At 39.7% G+C, this 19,323-nt stretch overlaps 3 protein-coding genes across 3 annotated transcripts; all 3 read right to left on the bottom strand.

The window, feature by feature from the left end:
- Window positions 1-62: 62 nt before the first annotated feature.
- LOC122396091 (acidic phospholipase A2 PA4) lies at window positions 63-10,299 on the bottom strand. The gene is made up of 4 exons (XM_043394212.1): window positions 10,060-10,299; window positions 4,282-4,536; window positions 3,433-3,770; window positions 63-2,867 (listed from the first exon to the last, which is right to left on the bottom strand). Exons 2-4 carry the CDS (start codon window positions 4,534-4,536, stop codon window positions 2,726-2,728), a joined length of 735 nt encoding a protein of 244 aa, XP_043250147.1. The 5' UTR covers window positions 10,060-10,299; the 3' UTR covers window positions 63-2,725.
- A 1,095-nt stretch (window positions 10,300-11,394) lies between these two features.
- On the bottom strand, window positions 11,395-15,462 carry LOC122396090 (apolipoprotein D-like). Its single transcript, XM_043394211.1, has 5 exons — window positions 15,353-15,462; window positions 13,443-13,562; window positions 13,242-13,368; window positions 12,868-12,963; window positions 11,395-12,516 (listed from the first exon to the last, which is right to left on the bottom strand). Exons 2-5 carry the CDS (start codon window positions 13,560-13,562, stop codon window positions 12,047-12,049), a joined length of 813 nt encoding a protein of 270 aa, XP_043250146.1. The 5' UTR covers window positions 15,353-15,462; the 3' UTR covers window positions 11,395-12,046.
- An 814-nt stretch (window positions 15,463-16,276) lies between these two features.
- Window positions 16,277-19,137, bottom strand: LOC122396298 (cyclin-dependent kinase 1). Its single transcript, XM_043394568.1, has 4 exons — window positions 18,567-19,137; window positions 17,764-18,059; window positions 17,282-17,601; window positions 16,277-17,034 (listed from the first exon to the last, which is right to left on the bottom strand). Exons 1-4 carry the CDS (start codon window positions 18,601-18,603, stop codon window positions 16,791-16,793), a joined length of 897 nt encoding a protein of 298 aa, XP_043250503.1. The 5' UTR covers window positions 18,604-19,137; the 3' UTR covers window positions 16,277-16,790.
- Window positions 19,138-19,323: the final 186 nt, after the last annotated feature.

Genomic DNA, 19,323 nt, shown 5'->3' with positions numbered 1-19,323 from the left:
AAAGATGCAAATATTATTGTTGTACTATTCATCTAAGTTATTGCATAATAAGAAACGAATTATTCATCAAGAGGTAGTTATTTATTTTCAGAATACTTGGTCTTCGTTTTAAATCAGTATATCACGAATACAATTTATACTTAGTACTTTTCGAATCTTTTGTTAATGAAAATATTACAATAGTTCAATCGATGCATAAACAAAGCGTATACATATTATATGGTAGATACTATACAAGTTACGGGCTGTTAAAGGTAGATATGTTTATTAAAAATTGTGCAAAGTTGATAATTAATTCGTCGCGATGCTTCAGCGTCGAGATATAATTGTCTATTATTAGAGTTAACAATAATCGTTATATTTGTAGGATAAAACTGACAAATACTAACTTGAGGTAAGATATGTATAAATCATTTAACGTAATTAGAAATATACGGTATCATAAACTATCATATGCTCTAATATTATATATAACAATTAAACGATCAATCGTATACTTATAGTATAAATATACATCCGTTCCACATTTGTTAATACAGTTAATCCCGATAACCCGGTTTACTGTACTATAAAAATTATTTTTTTAAATTGTTCTGATAAATGTTACCAATTACCAATAAACCTAAAACATTTTTTAATTAATTCAAATGTTGTTCCCGACTAATGGTTTAATTTGTACCGAACCAACGAGATTCCACCGTATCATCAAAGCCGATCAAAGGTCGTTAGGAAACAAAATGTCACCGAGGTATTTCTGAAATTCGTGTGACGCGCCTAATCGATTGCACGCTTTCCCGGCTGACCTTTTCGAGGTTATTTACAAATCTGGGTATCGTCCCCGATCGATCTTATCTGGTCGCATCGATTATTTGGACTCGAGGGCCACAAATAATGGACGGACGGTTGCTTGTACTTCTGCGAGTGAGCCTGCCTAAAGCAAGCTCACGCCTGAGCAGTTTAAATCACAGTAGAGATTGTGCAGGGTCGTTGCCATTGATTCTTCGTATTATAGTTATCAAATTATCATCCATACGCCGTTGAAAATAATTATCAGACCAAAATTGCCGAATAATTCAGAAAAATATACCAAATATTAGGAATGAAAATTAATTCGTGGTAAGATATGTACGTCTCCATAAGCATAACAGACTGCATAAATGGCAACTGGTCTTCCAATTACTTTTAACAGCATTTGAATTACTACTGGACTAATCTAATCTGCATAAAATTCAAAGACTTGTTTGAATATACCCATTCAAAGGTCAAAGCTATCAAAGAGAATAGAAAATCGTTAACCTTGAGGAATTCATTGGTACTTCGTTTATCAAGTTGATGCAAAAGTGATCCCAAAAGTAAAATAAAATGTTTACTATCGACAATGACGAGTTGATAAACTTTGGTGTTGCTTAATTTCGCGAATTAGTTTCGAGCTCATTTGAATTTTCGTCTCGCGTATGTCCAATCGCTTCTGCACCAACTTAATAAAATATCTTAATCTAAGTAAGATCGCGGCCATGCTGCGCGCCATTATGCAATTGCATGTCCTTTCGCGCGACAGCAAAGACAACGAATGATATGCAAGAAACGCGAACCTCGTTACAATTAAACCTTCTTTCGCCACGCTCAAACAATAATTGCTCAACAATTGCTTTACGTTCGAATTTTCAATTCCATAAGTCGAAAAGTGGATCGTTTTTAAACGCTACCCTTGTTTTTTCTATTAAAAAAATTTCTCGTAGCATTTGTGCCTCCGATCAATACAGTTTACTTTGCGTAATTTCAGAAGGTTAATCGTCTAATGCTAATACTTTTAAAGAGTAATAATGAGCAGAATGCAATTGTAAAATCGTTTCACTGATTTGCACTCGGTGGAATTCATAGAAATCGATGATACATTAACTTCTTTGGCGCTAGCAATAAGATTCGAAGGCTCAGCGCATCCATGCACTGGTCGATCACCTTGTAAACGATTCGTTCGGCACCCAAAGGGCAGAAGAAGCTGCATTTCCCAAATTTCAGAGTTTACTTGTAGCTTTCGAGGGCCAGAAAACAAAGGGTCGCGAACCTATGCAACGCGTTGGCCTCGTCGGATGCATTTGTTACACCGCAAATGCAAGGACGACAGGTGACGCGCCACAAATGTGGCCTTTATTACATTTACATAGCCGTTTCTCGGTTTCAGGCTCCCCGGTTCCGACCATTAGTTTCTTTTGTTGCCCTCAAATTCGTATACCGGATGGTCCAAGGGCAGAAATAAAAGCGCTCGAGTGCAGTTGGGAGTTTTGCTCGACCCCGATCGCTCTTTCCGCGTAAATCTCTCAATATCCAGGCGATTGTTTCATTCACTCGGTCCAAGAAACGGCGGCAAATGTAAACGTTTCATTTTAGGAGTCTAAATTTCCATGATGTAAGGTGTATTTATCAATTCGAGTAAAAAAATTATTTCCAGATAGTCACTAGCGTCTTTCCTTCCGGTGGACGCAAAGTCAATCATTCAAGTACTCGTTACTAAATATTTAGGTTTAAATTCGAACTCGTCGTTCCGACTGGAGAAATAATCTCTATTTTTAGTTTACTCGACCAATCAACACACGATTCAATTACGAGTAATTTGTCAAACGTGTGTACCATTTAATTTTTATACAAGTTTTAGTTCTCAGGCAGATCGTCACCGAAAGAAAGAGACGCTGTTTCGCTAATCGGAACTCTGTTTACCGACACCGTTTCAAAGGGTGTCAGGCCCGCTCTTCTTTCGTTTTCGCAATAGCTGGTTGATGTTCAACGGCATCATCGGAACGTATTTCTCGCTGGGACGGAATTTGTACTGGGAGCACAACCGGTTGGCCACCTCCTCCTCGTAACCGTTCCTGCAACAAATGAAACGCATCGCGGTCACAGAATGGATCCCGACGATCGCGGTAACGTTACGAGAGCAGAATCGACAATAGCGTTCGAGGAAGCGTTGGGAACCCCATAAGAACCGCCACCGCACCGCCACCCACCGGACGCCAGAGAAACTGATATGAATTTAACGGTTTACTCGCTCAAACATCGCCTCGAAGGTACTGCTGCTTTCGTTTGAGGATCTCGGCCATCGCTTGGAAGAACATCTTCACGAACAGAACCTTCTTCGCGTAATGATCGTCTTGCGATTCGTTGATCTTGTACCTCAGCGAGTTTTCCCAGTAGTAGTCGCAACTGGAGGGATCCGACGAGCAAAATTGTTAAATTATACCTAGCCTAGGATCGGGTTGCGTTCGCTCGTGAACGTTCCAGAGTTGAATTTTTGCTGAGGTACTTACGTGCCCCCATTATTCATGAGAATACCGATAGCATTAAATTAAGTAAAGAAACTATCCATTTTTTCGACGGAGGAGTTTCTGGTGGATTATCCAGTATACAAATTTCGTTAAATCGAAAACCGGATCCTACCTTTGCCACTGTGAGCACGGGCGTCTCTCCTTGAAGCAAGTTACTTGTACGACGTTGAAGAATAGGGCACCGAGGGTGTTGGCGACTTCCGAATTAAGATTCTGCAGGCATCTGCGGAACTTCGCGTCGCAGTCGCAATGGGACCGCGTGTACGGCGATCTGTTGCACACGCCGTGTATGCACTCCTGCGGCGATATAGTGATCGGGCAATGATCGTGCTCCCTGCAACAGGCGTCCTCCAACCGGTGGCGACCTAGGTCGTCGTACGACGCCGCCACTGTACCGGGTCCGCACCATTTTGTACCGGGGTACATCAAGCCACCGCCTTGAGGCTGGTTCTGACAAAGTGCAAACCTTCGTTTACTCTAGAGATTACCCGACCACGGTAAACAATATGCTGGAAGAAATATATAACTACTAGTAATATATTTCTTCCGTCAATTATAAACGAAACAACACGATCGTTGATACGGTACGCTCGTTGCATAGGTTGATATCCATTTGACTCCAATAAAAACAGGAGTGTGGAGTGTATGTGGCCGAGTTTATGTAAATGCTGGGTTAATTCGTTACGAAACTGTAAACTGTAAAACATTGTTAATGGCGGGAATAAATTCGACCTTGTATGCCTCGCTCAAAGTTCAAGAGCGTAATGAAAGTGGAGTATACGCGATTGTTATCGTCGAGTAAAGAGCATCATAAAACACTAGGTGTCATTTTAATCCTAAGAGTATCGTATTACTCGGATGATCTAATACCAGGATCGTTTCCTGACGAAGTTAAACCATGAGCTTAGTTTGTAACTACAAATATGGAAGCGCTCTGCTCGATGGGGGTTGAGAGTCATACCTTTCCCTTAGCACGAGAGGCTCTGCACGTTTCCTCGAGGTCCGCGACGAGATTATTAGGCATTTGCCGGACTTTCTTCGGATTGGCGCCGAGGACCAGACTTTGTATGACGCCACGATCGCTGTACAGAGCGCAATAAGGCGGCTCCGGTTTTATTTCCACCATTCTGGACATGGTGGTGTCGGCCACAAAGACGCTGGCCTGGCCTCCATCGCCCCAAAGCGTCGGTATTAGTAACAGGAACACCGCGAGCATCTACAAACATGATCAAACAAACACTGTTTGTTGAGAATTTCCGATCGTGTGAACGAATAACTCAGATATCGAGTCGAAAATTGAGCACGTTTCATTTTATCATCGATCATAAAGGTTACGCTCAGTTCAAATTTGCATTCATTAGAATTTTAAACAGGGATCCCGAAGAAGGTCGAACGCAACTTGCGAAACTCCTATTAAAGGTTGGCAGTGTTTGGCAATTAAATTATCAGGAATTTTTATAGAGTTTTTGTAACGTTTTATGTGTTAAATATTTACGACTATAAATAAGTAGACAGTAAATAAAAACTAGAAATAGTATGAAAATAGTCATATGTTCAAGATCGTCAGTGGTATCATTCGTCGAAATGGAAACGACTTTCTTTAATATTTTCTTAATTTTACTAAATATATGATTGTGGTTTTCTTGAGCACGGACCAACGGGTTTATTTATCTTTCGTTCAACCATTGCACCCGTTAATAAGAACGTCAACAGCAACGAGCATAGTGGGTCAATGATTCGCAAACATTTCCCAACAATTGAGCAACTACTCGCTGGTTAGACAAATATATCAACGTTATTGGTGTTTTAACCGCATTTTCTCTTGAACAAACAGTGACAACACCATAACAACGAACGCACAAGGTCGAGTAATTGCAAACTTGGCGCGGAGAGATTGTATCTCGAGATTAAAATGCATTGCAATTTCTTTGATCGTCGTGTGATTTTTACAAGTGATAAATATCAATTTGAAGAGGGAGGAATTTGGTATTTAACGAGTTGGACGGGGCTCCCCTGGATTGCCGTGATATGGCAAAATTAGTACCCCCGTGATCCAGGACTAGGAAAGCCTGCAATGACTATGACACGGGTCTAATGAAAACTGATTGCGTTACGTGACAGGACAGCGTGACGTTTTCTTTCTTAATCTGTCATTAAACGTTGCTCGTTGAACGCCGCGTTTGAACAGATTGCCCCGCAGGAATTCCGGTCGCTTTAACGAGCCAACTGGCGGGGTAGAGATCAATTAAACGTTGTGGATCGATTCGATTCTCCTTGCCACGGGTCAAACGGTCCTGCCTATGCTGATTCCGCTCGGGAATCCCGCCTCCAGAATTCCCCAGATTTTTCCACAAATTTCCATCCCCTTTTCGAGCTTGAAAATAATTTTTGAGATAGTTCAGGATTCCAGATTCCAGATTCCAGATTCCAGATTCTAGGACTCCCAAGAGTATTAATTTCTCCCCCCATTCTTGATAATTAAAACGCAGAACTCTGGATCTCTGAACCATCTGGATCAACGACTGCACGATGCTGTTACAATCACGGAAGAGGTTGCATTTTTCTTTGACCGTAGATACCCAGAGATATAAAATTGCACCCGTTAATGAGAACGTAATACGAGCCGATGCAACGGATTCTATTATTAGCATAATTTGTAATTTTTGTTCGCATCTTACAAGGCAAGCATCAAGGTGTTCGTACGTCCTTGCGCGTACTCGATTCATTACGTCGGAGGATCGGTTTTGTAATTTAAATAACACGCTTACGCGCTCACGTTATTCAATATTTCCTGGATTTTCGCATTCACGCTTCTCTATTTAATATATTTATTAAAACACGAAACGGAAAGGTTGTTTTAACGACAACGTTTCAGCACGGTTTTCGGTGTCTTGATAACGATTTCCTTTTCTCTAATTATGGAAACGCGACCCCGTGTACACTTTCCAACCTTGCTCCACATGCAGCAATGACGATTCCATTTCCACCATTTCACCGCCATCAAATCATTCGTTCAATGGAATAATACGCATTCTGATCGGCGGTGGGATCAAGTTCAACATTTAAATTTTATTGACGCGCTCCGAGTGTCTCAAATAAAAATCTCGTTTCTGAGAATTAAAATCAACTTATTTGCCCACCCCCTGACGCCCTCCGTATTTACATATTTACCAGGCACAATCGCAACGGAGGAAAACGCTGAAATACTTACAACTGATTCGCTGGAAATTAACACTTGCTACGAAAAATCTCGCGTCGCAATAAGGGAGATTTATTTTGAACGAAGCATCGAACCGCGTGCACTTGGATCTCCTCGCGGGTAACTGACGCTCGTTCGCGGAAGAGCGTCGTCTTTTCCAAAACTTGGAAACGCGATTAAGAGTCGCACGGTGCCCCGTCGTGTGATTAATCGCGGAGACGAAATGTGAGGCGAATATTCGAGGCAGCGACTCTCGAAGGAACGCGTGGCGACTGATGGTGCTTCACCTTTCTCGAGAACTGTTCCCCAAAGATCTCATCAAGGACGCGTCTAGTAAGGCCATTAGGAGATAAGGAAGAAAAGGAACGTCCAAGGTTTCGTACTGGCTGTCCTTCCGATCGACATTGTCCAGTAATTCGACCGATCGATTCTCCGCGAGGGAATCGAATAACCGTGTTTCCGGTTCCCATTGGATCAGCGGTTTTCCTCCAAACGAAAGGAAATTTCTGCTTTAAAGAGTAGCTCACGAAAGTGTTCGAACGCCTCCAATCTACATGGTTAACAAATAAAACACGTTGGGTTTAAGTTTTCAAAATAAAATTGTAAATGAAGGCACTTAGGAGTCTTGAGAACGTATAAGTAAAATTACGAAGAAATCTGACAATGCATACAGGATTCACAAGGCACTGAGTATAAACATACCATTTTTGGACGTCACAAAAGTATTCGAACGTATGAATAAATCTTGAATTGTTCGATGTTAATATCTGGTTGGTCCTCCTTTGGCATCAATAACCATACTGTATACAAGTTTCTCTGTTGTCTTTTCTTCAATGGGATTCCATATTTCTGTTATTCTGTTTTTTAACATTTCCTTGGACGTCATGTCATAACTTCTAAGTTTTCTTCCAGTTTCGGCCCATAAATGTTCTATGGGATTTATGCGGGGTATTATATTAGGTGTACAAATGAACAATCCAATTTTTTCAACCACATCCAATGTTTATGTTAAAAGAAAGTAAATTGAATTGTTCGATCAAAGTATTCGCCGTTACTTTCTGTAACTTTAAGCCATCTTTCAAGCAGCTGATAAATTCCATCTCGGAAAAATTTTACGTTTTTGGATAAAGTTGTCAAGCCAACAAATGAGATTTGAATTAGTTCCAAGGCTCGTCTTGCGCAACTTTATATTTCGTTATTTAACTCTGAAACGTTCACGAGTACCGATGGTCCTGCGAATGTATCAGTTACTACTGGAAAGAAGAAATGTCCAACGACCTTGCGAATCTCCGCGAGAGCCTCTGGCCACGAAACGCGACTCTAAATTGCTTTTAAATAACCTTCGGAGATTGCTGGCGATAAAAGATGGCAAATTATCGAAGACGTCTGTTTATTCGGAGATTTCTGCGTCGTGAATTTTAAAGAAATTGCGTAAAGTTTCTCCGAGTTTGCCAATTCTATTTACAATGAGAAAAGCCCCGATGCTTGTAAAATTAGACATGAAAAAATGGCGTCAACGTGTTGAACTTAACCCCTTGATGCGTGCGAAATTTTTGATATAAAATTAAGTATAACGAACAATCTGTAACTTTGACGATGTAAGGTCTCTATAGGATGTTAAGTATCTGTCTGTGCATTCGGTGTGCACCAATATTGATAGCAATATTAAAAGCATGAGACGAGAACGATCGAATGTGAGGTTATGTTACGATCAGTTTAAGGTTATGTTACGAGCAATTGACATTTAAATAGCGATACACAATAACGTTCTCGGATCGATAGGAAATTAATTTAATTAGCCTGATTAGATCATCCCAGTTTGGGAGGGTTGATTATGATCCTGAAAGCGTGACGCTAAACACCCCGCGCCATACTGGCGAAATTGAAGCCGATAGATAGAATCTGGGTCAGCGGGGATCGTTGACGAACTTGTCTCTTGAACCTGTGAACCACATCGACAACCCTATAACCGTGGCCAATCAACTGCGACTCGTCGACTCTGACCCACCTTCGTCGACTCTGAGGGTCACTTCGTAAATCATTATCATCGTATCTGATCGGTCACAGGTCCAATGCTCCACCGGACTGGGACAGTTTCGTTCCCAAATTATTAAACCCCGTTATAGATGATGACCCAATATACAGCGCAGCAAGTTATGCTCTCGGGAATTGACGAAGATATCGACTCAATTTTTTGTCGAATTAAATTGTTCAAGGGGGCTGGTCTTTTTTTTTGGCGTGAAACAAATTTTGTTTCTTTAATCGTTTACTAGGTTTGTAACATGGAGCACGCAAGAGCAAATTTAACGTCAAATTATTTAATGAACTTGCGTTAAAAAGAGCGACGTTCTAATGGAACACAAAAGTTCGAAATATATAATATATATACAAATAAAATAATTGTCTATTCTTCGCGAAATAATTTCTCAGTATTTCTACATAAAGTCTTTTCACTTTCATTAATTTTGTTTAGATAAAATATCTTGTACCACGAAGTCGTAAACGCGTGGAGAATTGTAAAATGGAGCAGCAAAGAGTAGTACGATAACAAAGAAACGCAATACCGTCGTCGTGGAATTAGCGAAATTAGCGTCGATTTGACGCGGAGTACAATTCCCGGGGAGAATCGTCGCTCGTTACGACACGTAGTGCGCGAACCGCTTTAAATCGATGAATTACCCTGTGGAAAGCTCGTGCACGTGCAGCAACGTGCATGGCGTGGACGTTGCACCAACCGCGGCCCAAAGAACACCGAAGAAGAACCACCCAGTCGTTGAAGGCTACGGTTCGAAGGGATCGCGCGTTCGAACCGCGATCGATCGGTTCGCAACTGATCGGTCCGATCGCGGCGGAGAAAAGGCTACGAGTCGGCGGAATAACGCGAAAAGCACTGAATGAGGAAGCAAGGTGCGCTTGGGCTGCCAGCACTGTCAGCACCACCCCCGTCTGCGCACCCCCGAAACCGCAACGCGACTCGAGCTGCTGCAGTGCGCAACAACCCTTCCGGGCAGGTAGACACGGAATTGATACGATTATCCATTTAATTCATCGTTCGAAAATACTCCGCCAGCGTGGCACTTTTAAAAACTTCTATTATTCCAACGAACGAACAATGCATACATGGTAACGACAAAGATGATTTTTAATATTTCAACGACCGTGCACACGCTACCGACTATTGCACATTTTTATTAAGTAATAAATAAAGTATCGCGCACGCACCGAAGATAAAATAATTTTATACATTGTAAATTCTTGTTTATCAGTACGCGTAAGTTGTCTACATTTTTGTACATTAAAAATTTTCTTTTGCGTCCACTGGTTATAGAACACTTTTTTTTTAAAGTTTGCCCGATTTTATTTTGCAAAATGCTGCTTTATCCTCTATTGCAGTATTTTACAAAATGGGGGGAAGGAGAGAGTCTTAGAATACAAGGGGGACACGAAAGAAAATCTTTAAAAAAAATCATACAAAAATTCAGCGTGCTTCAGAAAGGTGTCGAAAGTGTTTGAAATTGCTTTATGGACAATTGAACTCACGTTAATGTACCGTTGCCTTCGATTTCTATTAGGAAAAGTGACCGGCGACGCGTGTCGTGGTCCTGCGAGAGCCGTCAATGTCTCCGGAAGTTTGCGTACGTCCAAGGGTGGATGTTATCGGATGCCCTCTAGCCCGAACAAGGCTAGCTTTGTTTCTCCTCAACGGCTGCTATTAGACTGATCGTTGAAACGTATCGTCAGGATACTAATATTCAGGGGCATAGATATACGAACCCGTGGTCCAGATGCGTTACATCGGGGAGACTCGAAATCACGTGATACGCCTGCATGTTTATAACTATATAACATATAACTGTCCGCTGCAAAATAGATAGCATTAATGTCGTCGCCGTGCTAGGGCACTCCGGAGGGCTACGCTTCGTATACAGAGTGACCGAAACGAAATTCAAATGAAAGTAATATAAGTATCGAGTACACTTTTCAGGAGGAAGTGATAAAAAAAACAGGTTGGATAAGGGATTACATCGTAAATATACATACATAGTATAATCACGTATACGTGACAGCGGCCGTCAAAGTATTAAATGTAATATCTTTTGGAGGGGGGGACCTACGGTTCTTTCGACTCTTTTTAAATACAGTAATCGAAAAAATTTGACCCTGAATTTTTAGGTCAAGGATAATTTCACATCGAACTTTTTTCTCAATATATATTTAATATTTTTATATACTTTGTACGTAAACTCGTTAACACTATACTGGGGTACGCGGTACCCCAACACCGCCGCTAATGAACAACACAACCGCTTCGAACAAACTCGAAACTACTACTGGACAGGTCTTTCCCCGTCAAAAGATTACCAGAAAGCATAAATGACCGAGTGCCTCTTGGAAACGCAGTGCTCCGCTATAGTATCCCCGAGTTAACTTCGGTTTGCCATCATCCTACTCTATTTGGGCCTAGGATCGAACGTTGCATCTGTATTGCAGGGGGAAAGAAATAAAAGTCCTTGATTAAGGGGACCGTGCTGCTATGGCTAAATAGAATGTGATCGGTATTGAGTAATTTCGCCTTACGAAGGCTTGCTATAGCATCTGACCCAATACGACTTGCGTGGAAGGTCTTCTTTGCTCGTGTTTTCTCTCAACTGTATCAACCTTTCACGCACGAAATATCTTTTTGTTCGTTCGCAACCTGTAATCAGATTTTAATTTTTTACGTATATCAATTCAATTTAAGTCAAAGTGTTTTACGATGTATCTTAATCGTTTATCTCTCACCGAGATTCCGATATAAATATTATAAATAGTGGTAGACGCGAGAAATGCTTAAAAATCGTTCGTTGGGTACAGAAAGGAAGAACAATCCACTCGTACGCTTCAAGAAGCTTTTATTTTACATTGACAATCGTCGATATTGTCAATCACCGTCCACTTATCCGAATAATAGCCATCGAAGTAAAAATATCATTTTATTAGTCACGTAGTCTTTTGTTCTCGTTCTAGAACTACCTCCGGCCTGCCTCCATCGATGCATACACGTCCAACGTAAATACAAACACCTCGATCGATCGCGACTTCTTCATGAAATTCCGATGCTCGCGCGTACTGGTTAAACTCTTAAACGATTTTATACTCTCATCGATGTAAAATAAGTGCACCTAATCCCGACGCTAACCCAGTTATAAACAATTTAAATTCCATTAACGTAGTTACTAGCAGGGAAATCAATATAGTGACTTCGGTGGTCAAGTTACCGAGGGGTTGGAAACAATTTTTTTGTAATTAACGAATAAATGTTTAAAATAAAAAACAGATATAGTATTTTTCATTTTAACGTCAAACACGCTCAAATCTTAATATTATGATTGAGACACCTATGGTCAATGGTGCTTCGTTCCTTTAGTATTCAAATATAAAATAAACTTTCGTGCCAAAAGATGCGTCGATAACTGGAACGTACCTAACGTGATAATAAAACGGAACGAGATCAAAATAGCTAAAATTCACCGTTTAAACCTAAAATTTATGGGATCCATTCGACTTCGTTGGTCTCGTAATCCCTGGTAATGGCGGCTCTGGTGTGCTCCTCCGGTTTGCTGGTGCTCTTCTCCTCGCTTCCCGCTATTTTGTGGTAAACTTTGCTACCCGCAGAGGCCACCCATTGGACCCCATCGCCTAATTTCTCCCCGGCCTTGCGCACCACGTTGCCTATGTTCTCGGACGAGAACGTGTTCGGATCTACATTGATATCTAGCGTGTTGTTGCCCTTGGGGCATCCGGTTTGAGTGATGATGCTCAGATCGTAAGGATCCACGCCGAAGTTACTCAATTTCTGACGTATCATGTCTACGTAGCTCTTGTCCAGGTCGCGGTGTCTGGAGAGGATGGTGGCGCTCTGACGATGAGCGAATGCAAACTTCTGGCAGGTGAAAACGCCCGCGTAGTTCGCGTAGTCGGTGGCGAAGATCACGTGCGACGCACTTCCAGCTACGCCTAAAAATAAATTGCATCGATTGCTTCCTTCCTTTGGCACGGTTGAATAATTTATGCGAGTAGGGAATGCAGATAAAGTTCGGTTGCACTCGAAGACTACAAAGACGCGAACTTCTGCTTTACAATTAAATTTAAATTGCTCGTCCATCAATTTTTCATTACTGTTCGGAAAATATTCAAGATTCCCCCAAGAGCGCCTACCAATTGTCCCAAATTGGATGAACGAAAACTCAATTGTCAGTATATACGAGTTCAAAAGCACTCGTCTGCGTAGACTGACGTTCGGGAGATCGCGAAACGAGCTTAATTAATTTGTATCTAATCACAGCACTACTTTATCACGATACTTACTGAGAGGAAAACGAACTTGCATTCGTGCCGCGGTGCTCAGTTCCGGAATGGTCAATTCACCGGTGTAATGATACTCGTGCTTCAATGGTGTAAGTCCTACGTACAGAGACATAGCTTTATTACGGATAATTCATCCCACTTGCCAGACAGTTATTCCATTGACATGCTTTTATGAGTCCCGATGGGGCCCAACATTCTCCTCCTTTATTAATCTACAAGCTTCTAATAGTATGTACAACGCCACAAGCGCGAGTACAAAAGAAAATCATTGACGTTCAACCATTGTTGTAAGTCTTCGAAAACACAATTTTACATCATCTTCCGTGACCTTGCCCTTATAAACTTAGTTTCGTTTCTATTCCTAACGATCTTACCTAATACCGGGTGATCAGAATCTTGGGTTATCACGTACTCGCCAGGCTCTTCGCCGCGAGTGTAATTGTACGTGATGCATTTACTGGCCGTCGACGTCTTCTGGATCACGTACCATACGCCTAGAAACTGAAATTTAATAGGGAAATTTTATTTCGAAGGTACACGAAGCGGACAAGTGACTCGTTCAATTTTCCACTTACCTTATTCATGTGGAATTCCGGCACTGGTTCTACAATGGGACAGGCGCCCAAGTGATATGTGTGGGCTTTGGCTAAGACAAAGCATCCCACCAGCAATATAAAAGAAGATAGAGTCCTCATCTGGAAATACAATCTTTACAATATACTGAAATTAGGAAATATTAATATTCGAATGCTCGTAATAATAATTCGACGATTCAATTATCTCGCAATATCATTTCCTTATACAACCCTGGGATAAATTTTAATGGGTGATTCTAGAGGCCAAAATAAGATGAAAATCAAGAATACCAATTTGTTTATGGAGGCTTTGTTAAAAAGTTATTAACGTTTAAAGTCCCGCTCGTACTGAATTTTTTTCTCGAAAATGCGCAGGATTTCGGGGGTATGTCTATTCACCAAAAATTATTGCAATTGACCCCCACAACCGAAAATAATTTTTCCAAAACAATCTGAAAATTTTTTTTTTCCGTCGAAAAATTTCACACCTCGAATTTTTTTCTAGAAAGTGGGTAGGATTTCGGGGGTATGTCTATTCACCAAAAATGATTGCAATTGACCCCCGCAACCGAAAATAATTTTTCCAGAACGATTTGAAATTTTTTTTTTCGTCAAAAAAGGCACCTAATTAGATTTTCGGTAAGGAATTTTTTTCTCGAAAGTCCGTAGGATTTCGGGGGTATGTGTAATGACCAAAAATGATTATAATAGATCCTCGCAACCGAAAATAATTTTTTTAGAACGATTTGAAATTTTTGAATTTAATTGTTAACAACTTTTTAACGAAGCCTCCATCAACAAATCGATATTCTTGATTTTCGACTTATTTTGGCCTCTAGAATCCCGCATTAAAATTTTTCCCACGGTTGACCGAACACCCTGTATAATACTTATGCCTGGAAATCCCCGCACGCAATCTACAATTTAATTTTTTCATAGATCCCCCTTGAAAACATAACATTGTAAATTGCACCAGCTTATAATTCTATTTTCGTTGTAAAACTTCGAGAAGAGATATCGTTGTTTACTCCAAAACCGTTGCACTACAATTTAGTACTATTAATATTCGAATATAGTAATAATATCGTATACGTTGTTATGTAAGTTAATAAATTATTAAAACAATATAATACTTCTTTTACATTATTTATCCCATTTAAACACAGACTTCCAATTCGAACAGTTTATTTAAAATACTATGATATGATTCACTTCTGGTGAATTTTAAACCGTGAACTGCATCGAGTATCTGATGACGCTTCTGTCCGACCGTTACACCGAAAAAAAAAAAAACACGCACGAGATTAAAGGGCAACCTCGACGACCTCCGTACTTCGTAGAAGCTTCTTTATTTACAGCGTGAGACTCAGCTTTCACATATCTGCCATGAACGACCCGTATATGCTTTTATGTCCACGCGACGTTAATTAACATAGCGGAAAATGTAGATCCATGTATACGCAGAACACTACATTTATGTAACAAAATAACGGGTTGAAAACTCTGTGTGCAGCGGTGTCCGTAGCTGAACTGAAACCTTGTTGTGGAAAGTTTCCTATCGAAACGGGAATTCCTTTCATAAAACGAGAAACGAAAATATCAAAAGATTTAGCTCCCATTAATTAATATGCTTCGAGCACAGATTTTCTGGAAAATATTTTATTATCAAAGTCTATCCGCAAATTAAGTTTCACTGTCTCCGATTGGAAGAGACCGAACAATGAAATGATTTTACACAAACGTTCACAGAAGTCTTGTAATACATGGAAGCACATACGAGTATTTAAATATTCATTGGAGTCAATGGCCGTTCGAGCAACGCGCAAATTACATTGGAATACGATAATGGATGAAAATTAAATGCAAAATTATAAAACGTTACGCGTCTAAAGCGAAGGAAGTTTACTTACGGCGAAGCGATATTGTCAGACTCTGAACTGGTACTGTAAACACTAGACCGCATGGAGGTCTTTATGAGACGTGCCCCACTCTGAATCCGACTGCGGGTCACACACACTTTCAATGAACTGGTACAGTGCCGATCAAACACGTTATCCCTAAGGAATCTAAAGTAATTGACTCATTTCTTCGGTTACCTTTTTTGTGAAAATGATTTTTTTCTATCCTATGCCGCGTTAAAATATTAATCTACTTAAACAATAAAAGACAATAAAAGACACGATACTGATCATTTATGTATGACGAACCTGGTCGATACGCAACGTCGTTCGACCACGTTCATGTGATTTTAATTTTTATTAAAGAAGGAAGGGAAGATAAGGGTACCGTATTTTGAAAAATATCATCAGACTGTTATTTATTTACCACTGACTTTTAAGTATTTACGTTCGTAAGAGGATCTAATTGTATCGAAATATTTACTAAATAATTACACTGTGCTTGCTTGGACCACAAATGCAAAATGTATTTTTATTAAAGAAGGTAGCAAAGACGCGGGTCTCGCATAATTCTCTTACACCGCTGGTAGCGATGAATCACTTTCAACCGTAAGCGAATCAAGCTAGTTGTTCCGAGAACCGCTAACACCACGTATGGTTTCATTCTTTTCTCCGTAACAATGTAATTTAATTTGTATATTGGAAGATAAAAGGCAACGTCATACTAGGGGAAAATAGCGGTGCAATTGCACGGTACCACCGCGGAAGTAACGAAGATGTTCGAACAAACACGGAATAACGCTTTCGAATAAAATATCGTCATTTATTTGAGAATAAAAGTACAAAAGATATATTTCAACAAGCTTATGAGATTGTTCAGTGATATGTACACGTGGCAATAGCAAAATATCCTTAGTTGAGTTAAAGTAATCTGCTCTTTCTGAAGAAGTAATGTTTCTATTCAGTATGGTATAATGGTATTTAAAGGCACTTATAGTTCCGCAATACCTTCGTTTAAATCGATAAATGCTAAATATAGAAAATAAGTAAATTTTAACAAATACGTAATACGTCGTGCTGTCGGTTAGACAACTGTGCATTTTTTTTTGTGTGTGCTAAAGATGAATCACTGAAATATCAAACTGCTACAGTTAAACTTGCTCGAGCATGCTGCGGTGACTTATCATGACATGGTACGTTCATCGAAATTTTCATTCAAAATTCTGTCGAAAAAAACACAATATAATCGCAATAAGAAATCAAAGTACCCTACATGAATTTTCCATATCCAATGAGCAGTCATAAAAAGGAAACTTAAACGTGTTCTTATACTCGAATAAATAAACTTCATTTTCAGATACCCTGAGACATATTCTCCATATAGTCACACGATTAAAACGTCACAATATCTGAGCAATATACATCTATCATTTCGTAGTTCTCCGTACTTTTATGCGGAAGGCAATTTGGTTAGATCCAAATCGTTGAAATAAGGATGTTGCAAAGCAGATCGCGCCGATATTCTGTGCACAGGATCATAGATAAGCATCGATTGCAAAAGATCGAGACCATCCGCGTCTAACGTTTTAACTTGCGACTCCAAATTATTTGTTATCCAATTTGGAAATGTAGCCTTGTAATCTGTTAGTTGTGTTACACCAGGCCATATCTCTTCGGTAGGAGTCCTCAGTATACTATAAAATACATATATTATTACTTTCCATTCCATCAAGTTACAATCCAGCACAGGGGTAGAGAACCTTCTGCAATTCAAAGACTACGATGTTACTTCACGGATTCCTCCTAATTTTGTCAAAAGTATGGGATATGTATCTAAATACTAATCAATGTCCTTTTAGAAACCTATAGACTAGCAAATTACACGCGGCCTTTAAGCTGCTAGTTCCCCATCCCTAATCTAGTACATCGTTCGAGTCATACCGAAATATTCTAAATAGTTGATCGATCTCGCTATCTCCTTGGAATAGCGGTTTCTTAGTGGCCATTTCGGCGAATATACAACCTACGCTCCATATGTCGATGGCGCACGAATATCTGTTAGCGCCGAGAAGAATTTCTGGAGCTCTGTACCATAAAGTAACTACTTCGTGCGTGTATATTCTGACCGGTATGCCAAACGCTCTACCGAGCCCGAAATCTGCTACTTTAATAACCCCTGATTTGTCGATCAGTAAATTCTGAGGCTTCAAATCGCGATGTAATATTCTACGCTTGTGGCAGAAAAGGATAGCGCGCGTAATCTAGAATAGAATGAACGTGATTAATATAAAAAATATGAGCAGAACGATAAATATTGGTAGTTTTGGTACTGTTTAAAATTATGTTACGCAAGACCAGAAGAAAAAAAAAACCTTCCCAACCCTGCACAGTTGTATATTACATACATTATTATATTTACCAACCTGATATAAATAAGATTTAACCATTTTTGGTTCTAGCACTTTCCCAGCACCTAAACTATCCATATATTTTTTTAGATCCATAGTAAGGTATTCAAAAATGAGATACAATCTGGTCTCTTCCATCAACACATCCATTAATCTGACAATATTGGGATGAGGTAACTCTTTGAGCAATGATATCTCACGAATTGCCGTTGATGGCATTCCGTCGTCATCACTTTCCAAACGAATCTTTTTCATAGCTACAATTTCCCCTGTTTTCTTGTGCTTTCCCTTATATACTACCCCATAAGTACCTGTGAAAATCTTTTACTGTATCGCCTCCCACATTTTGCATACAGTACATAAAGAAACATTAATGGCAATGTTTTCCAGCATAGACAGGAAACATACATATATTTGTGTATCTTAACAATAGATCAATGACAGAGACGTGCAATTCTTATTCGTTTAATGCAGTACTCAATTATATCTAACAACTCAAATTTGTATTCTCATTAAACAAATAATGGATTTATTATTATTCAAAGCTTTTATCCAAATAAGAATTTTACCCGTCTCCGACCAGCAATTATAATTGCCAAAAAAACTTATCCTACAATAACGTAGATCGATAGACGCAAACTTAACAAAAATTTGTAAGCCACGCTAATAATTACGATAATTAACGATCAATTAATTGTACTCGATGACAGAATAGCGGTCGAAATAATCTCAGATTACCAGAGAGTACAACCTCGGTACATAATAAAGGAAGTTTAATTGGAAAAGCACGACCTGGATAGTAAGCATCGTCAAATCACCTTCACCGATTTTCTCGATCTTCACGAAATTCTCCATTACGAATGCACGGTCGTGAAATCCAAGGCCAGCTGATAGTCTGTTCTAACCCGTATCGCTCCAATATATCACGTAAATGTTACAATTTCACATATGTTTTCAATGTGTTTCACAAACTTCTCAGTGTGCCGTCACGTAACGATCAAATTCAAACGTCGGTACGCCATATTGGTAAACACGTTAGAAAGTTCGTCATTCGTATTGCCCCGTAACAGCTCGGCCGTGCTCGACCAATTGAAACAAGCGTCGCAATGGCAACTACGCGTAGGACCAGTCAGGGTTAATATTACTAGATTATAGACCGATGTGTTGAGCATCTGGTAACACTGGTGCACACAGAAGCACAGATGTTCTCTCTAATCCCGCGTTTTTTCCCCCTACTTCGTACATAACTTCCTCAAAACTACGATCATATCATATTTCGATTTTCTCTAATCTTCGTTCGAAATTCAATACGGCAACATTAAATTCGCAATTACTGGCCAAGTTTACCTTTGTATCTAAAAATTGTAATGGAAAACCTGAAAAGCATCATAGATACTCATGTCCTAAACTTGAAATTCTTCGAAACCTGATTTCAACTTTGGCTACTCAAAATTTTGATAAACGAATTAGACTATGGGTACATTAATTACACGAGTACTTGAGTACATGAGTATCCGTGAAATAGAGGTTAGGAATGTTCATATACTGCAAATTACACGGATTGAAATACAAATG

The sequence above is a fragment of the Colletes gigas genome, unplaced genomic scaffold, assembly GCF_013123115.1.
Source record: "Colletes gigas isolate AHSC1104 unplaced genomic scaffold, ASM1312311v1 Colletes_gigas_Sc00007, whole genome shotgun sequence".
Lineage (NCBI taxonomy): Eukaryota > Metazoa > Arthropoda > Insecta > Hymenoptera > Colletidae > Colletes > Colletes gigas.
This window is presented reverse-complemented; position numbering and strand designations above follow the sequence as displayed.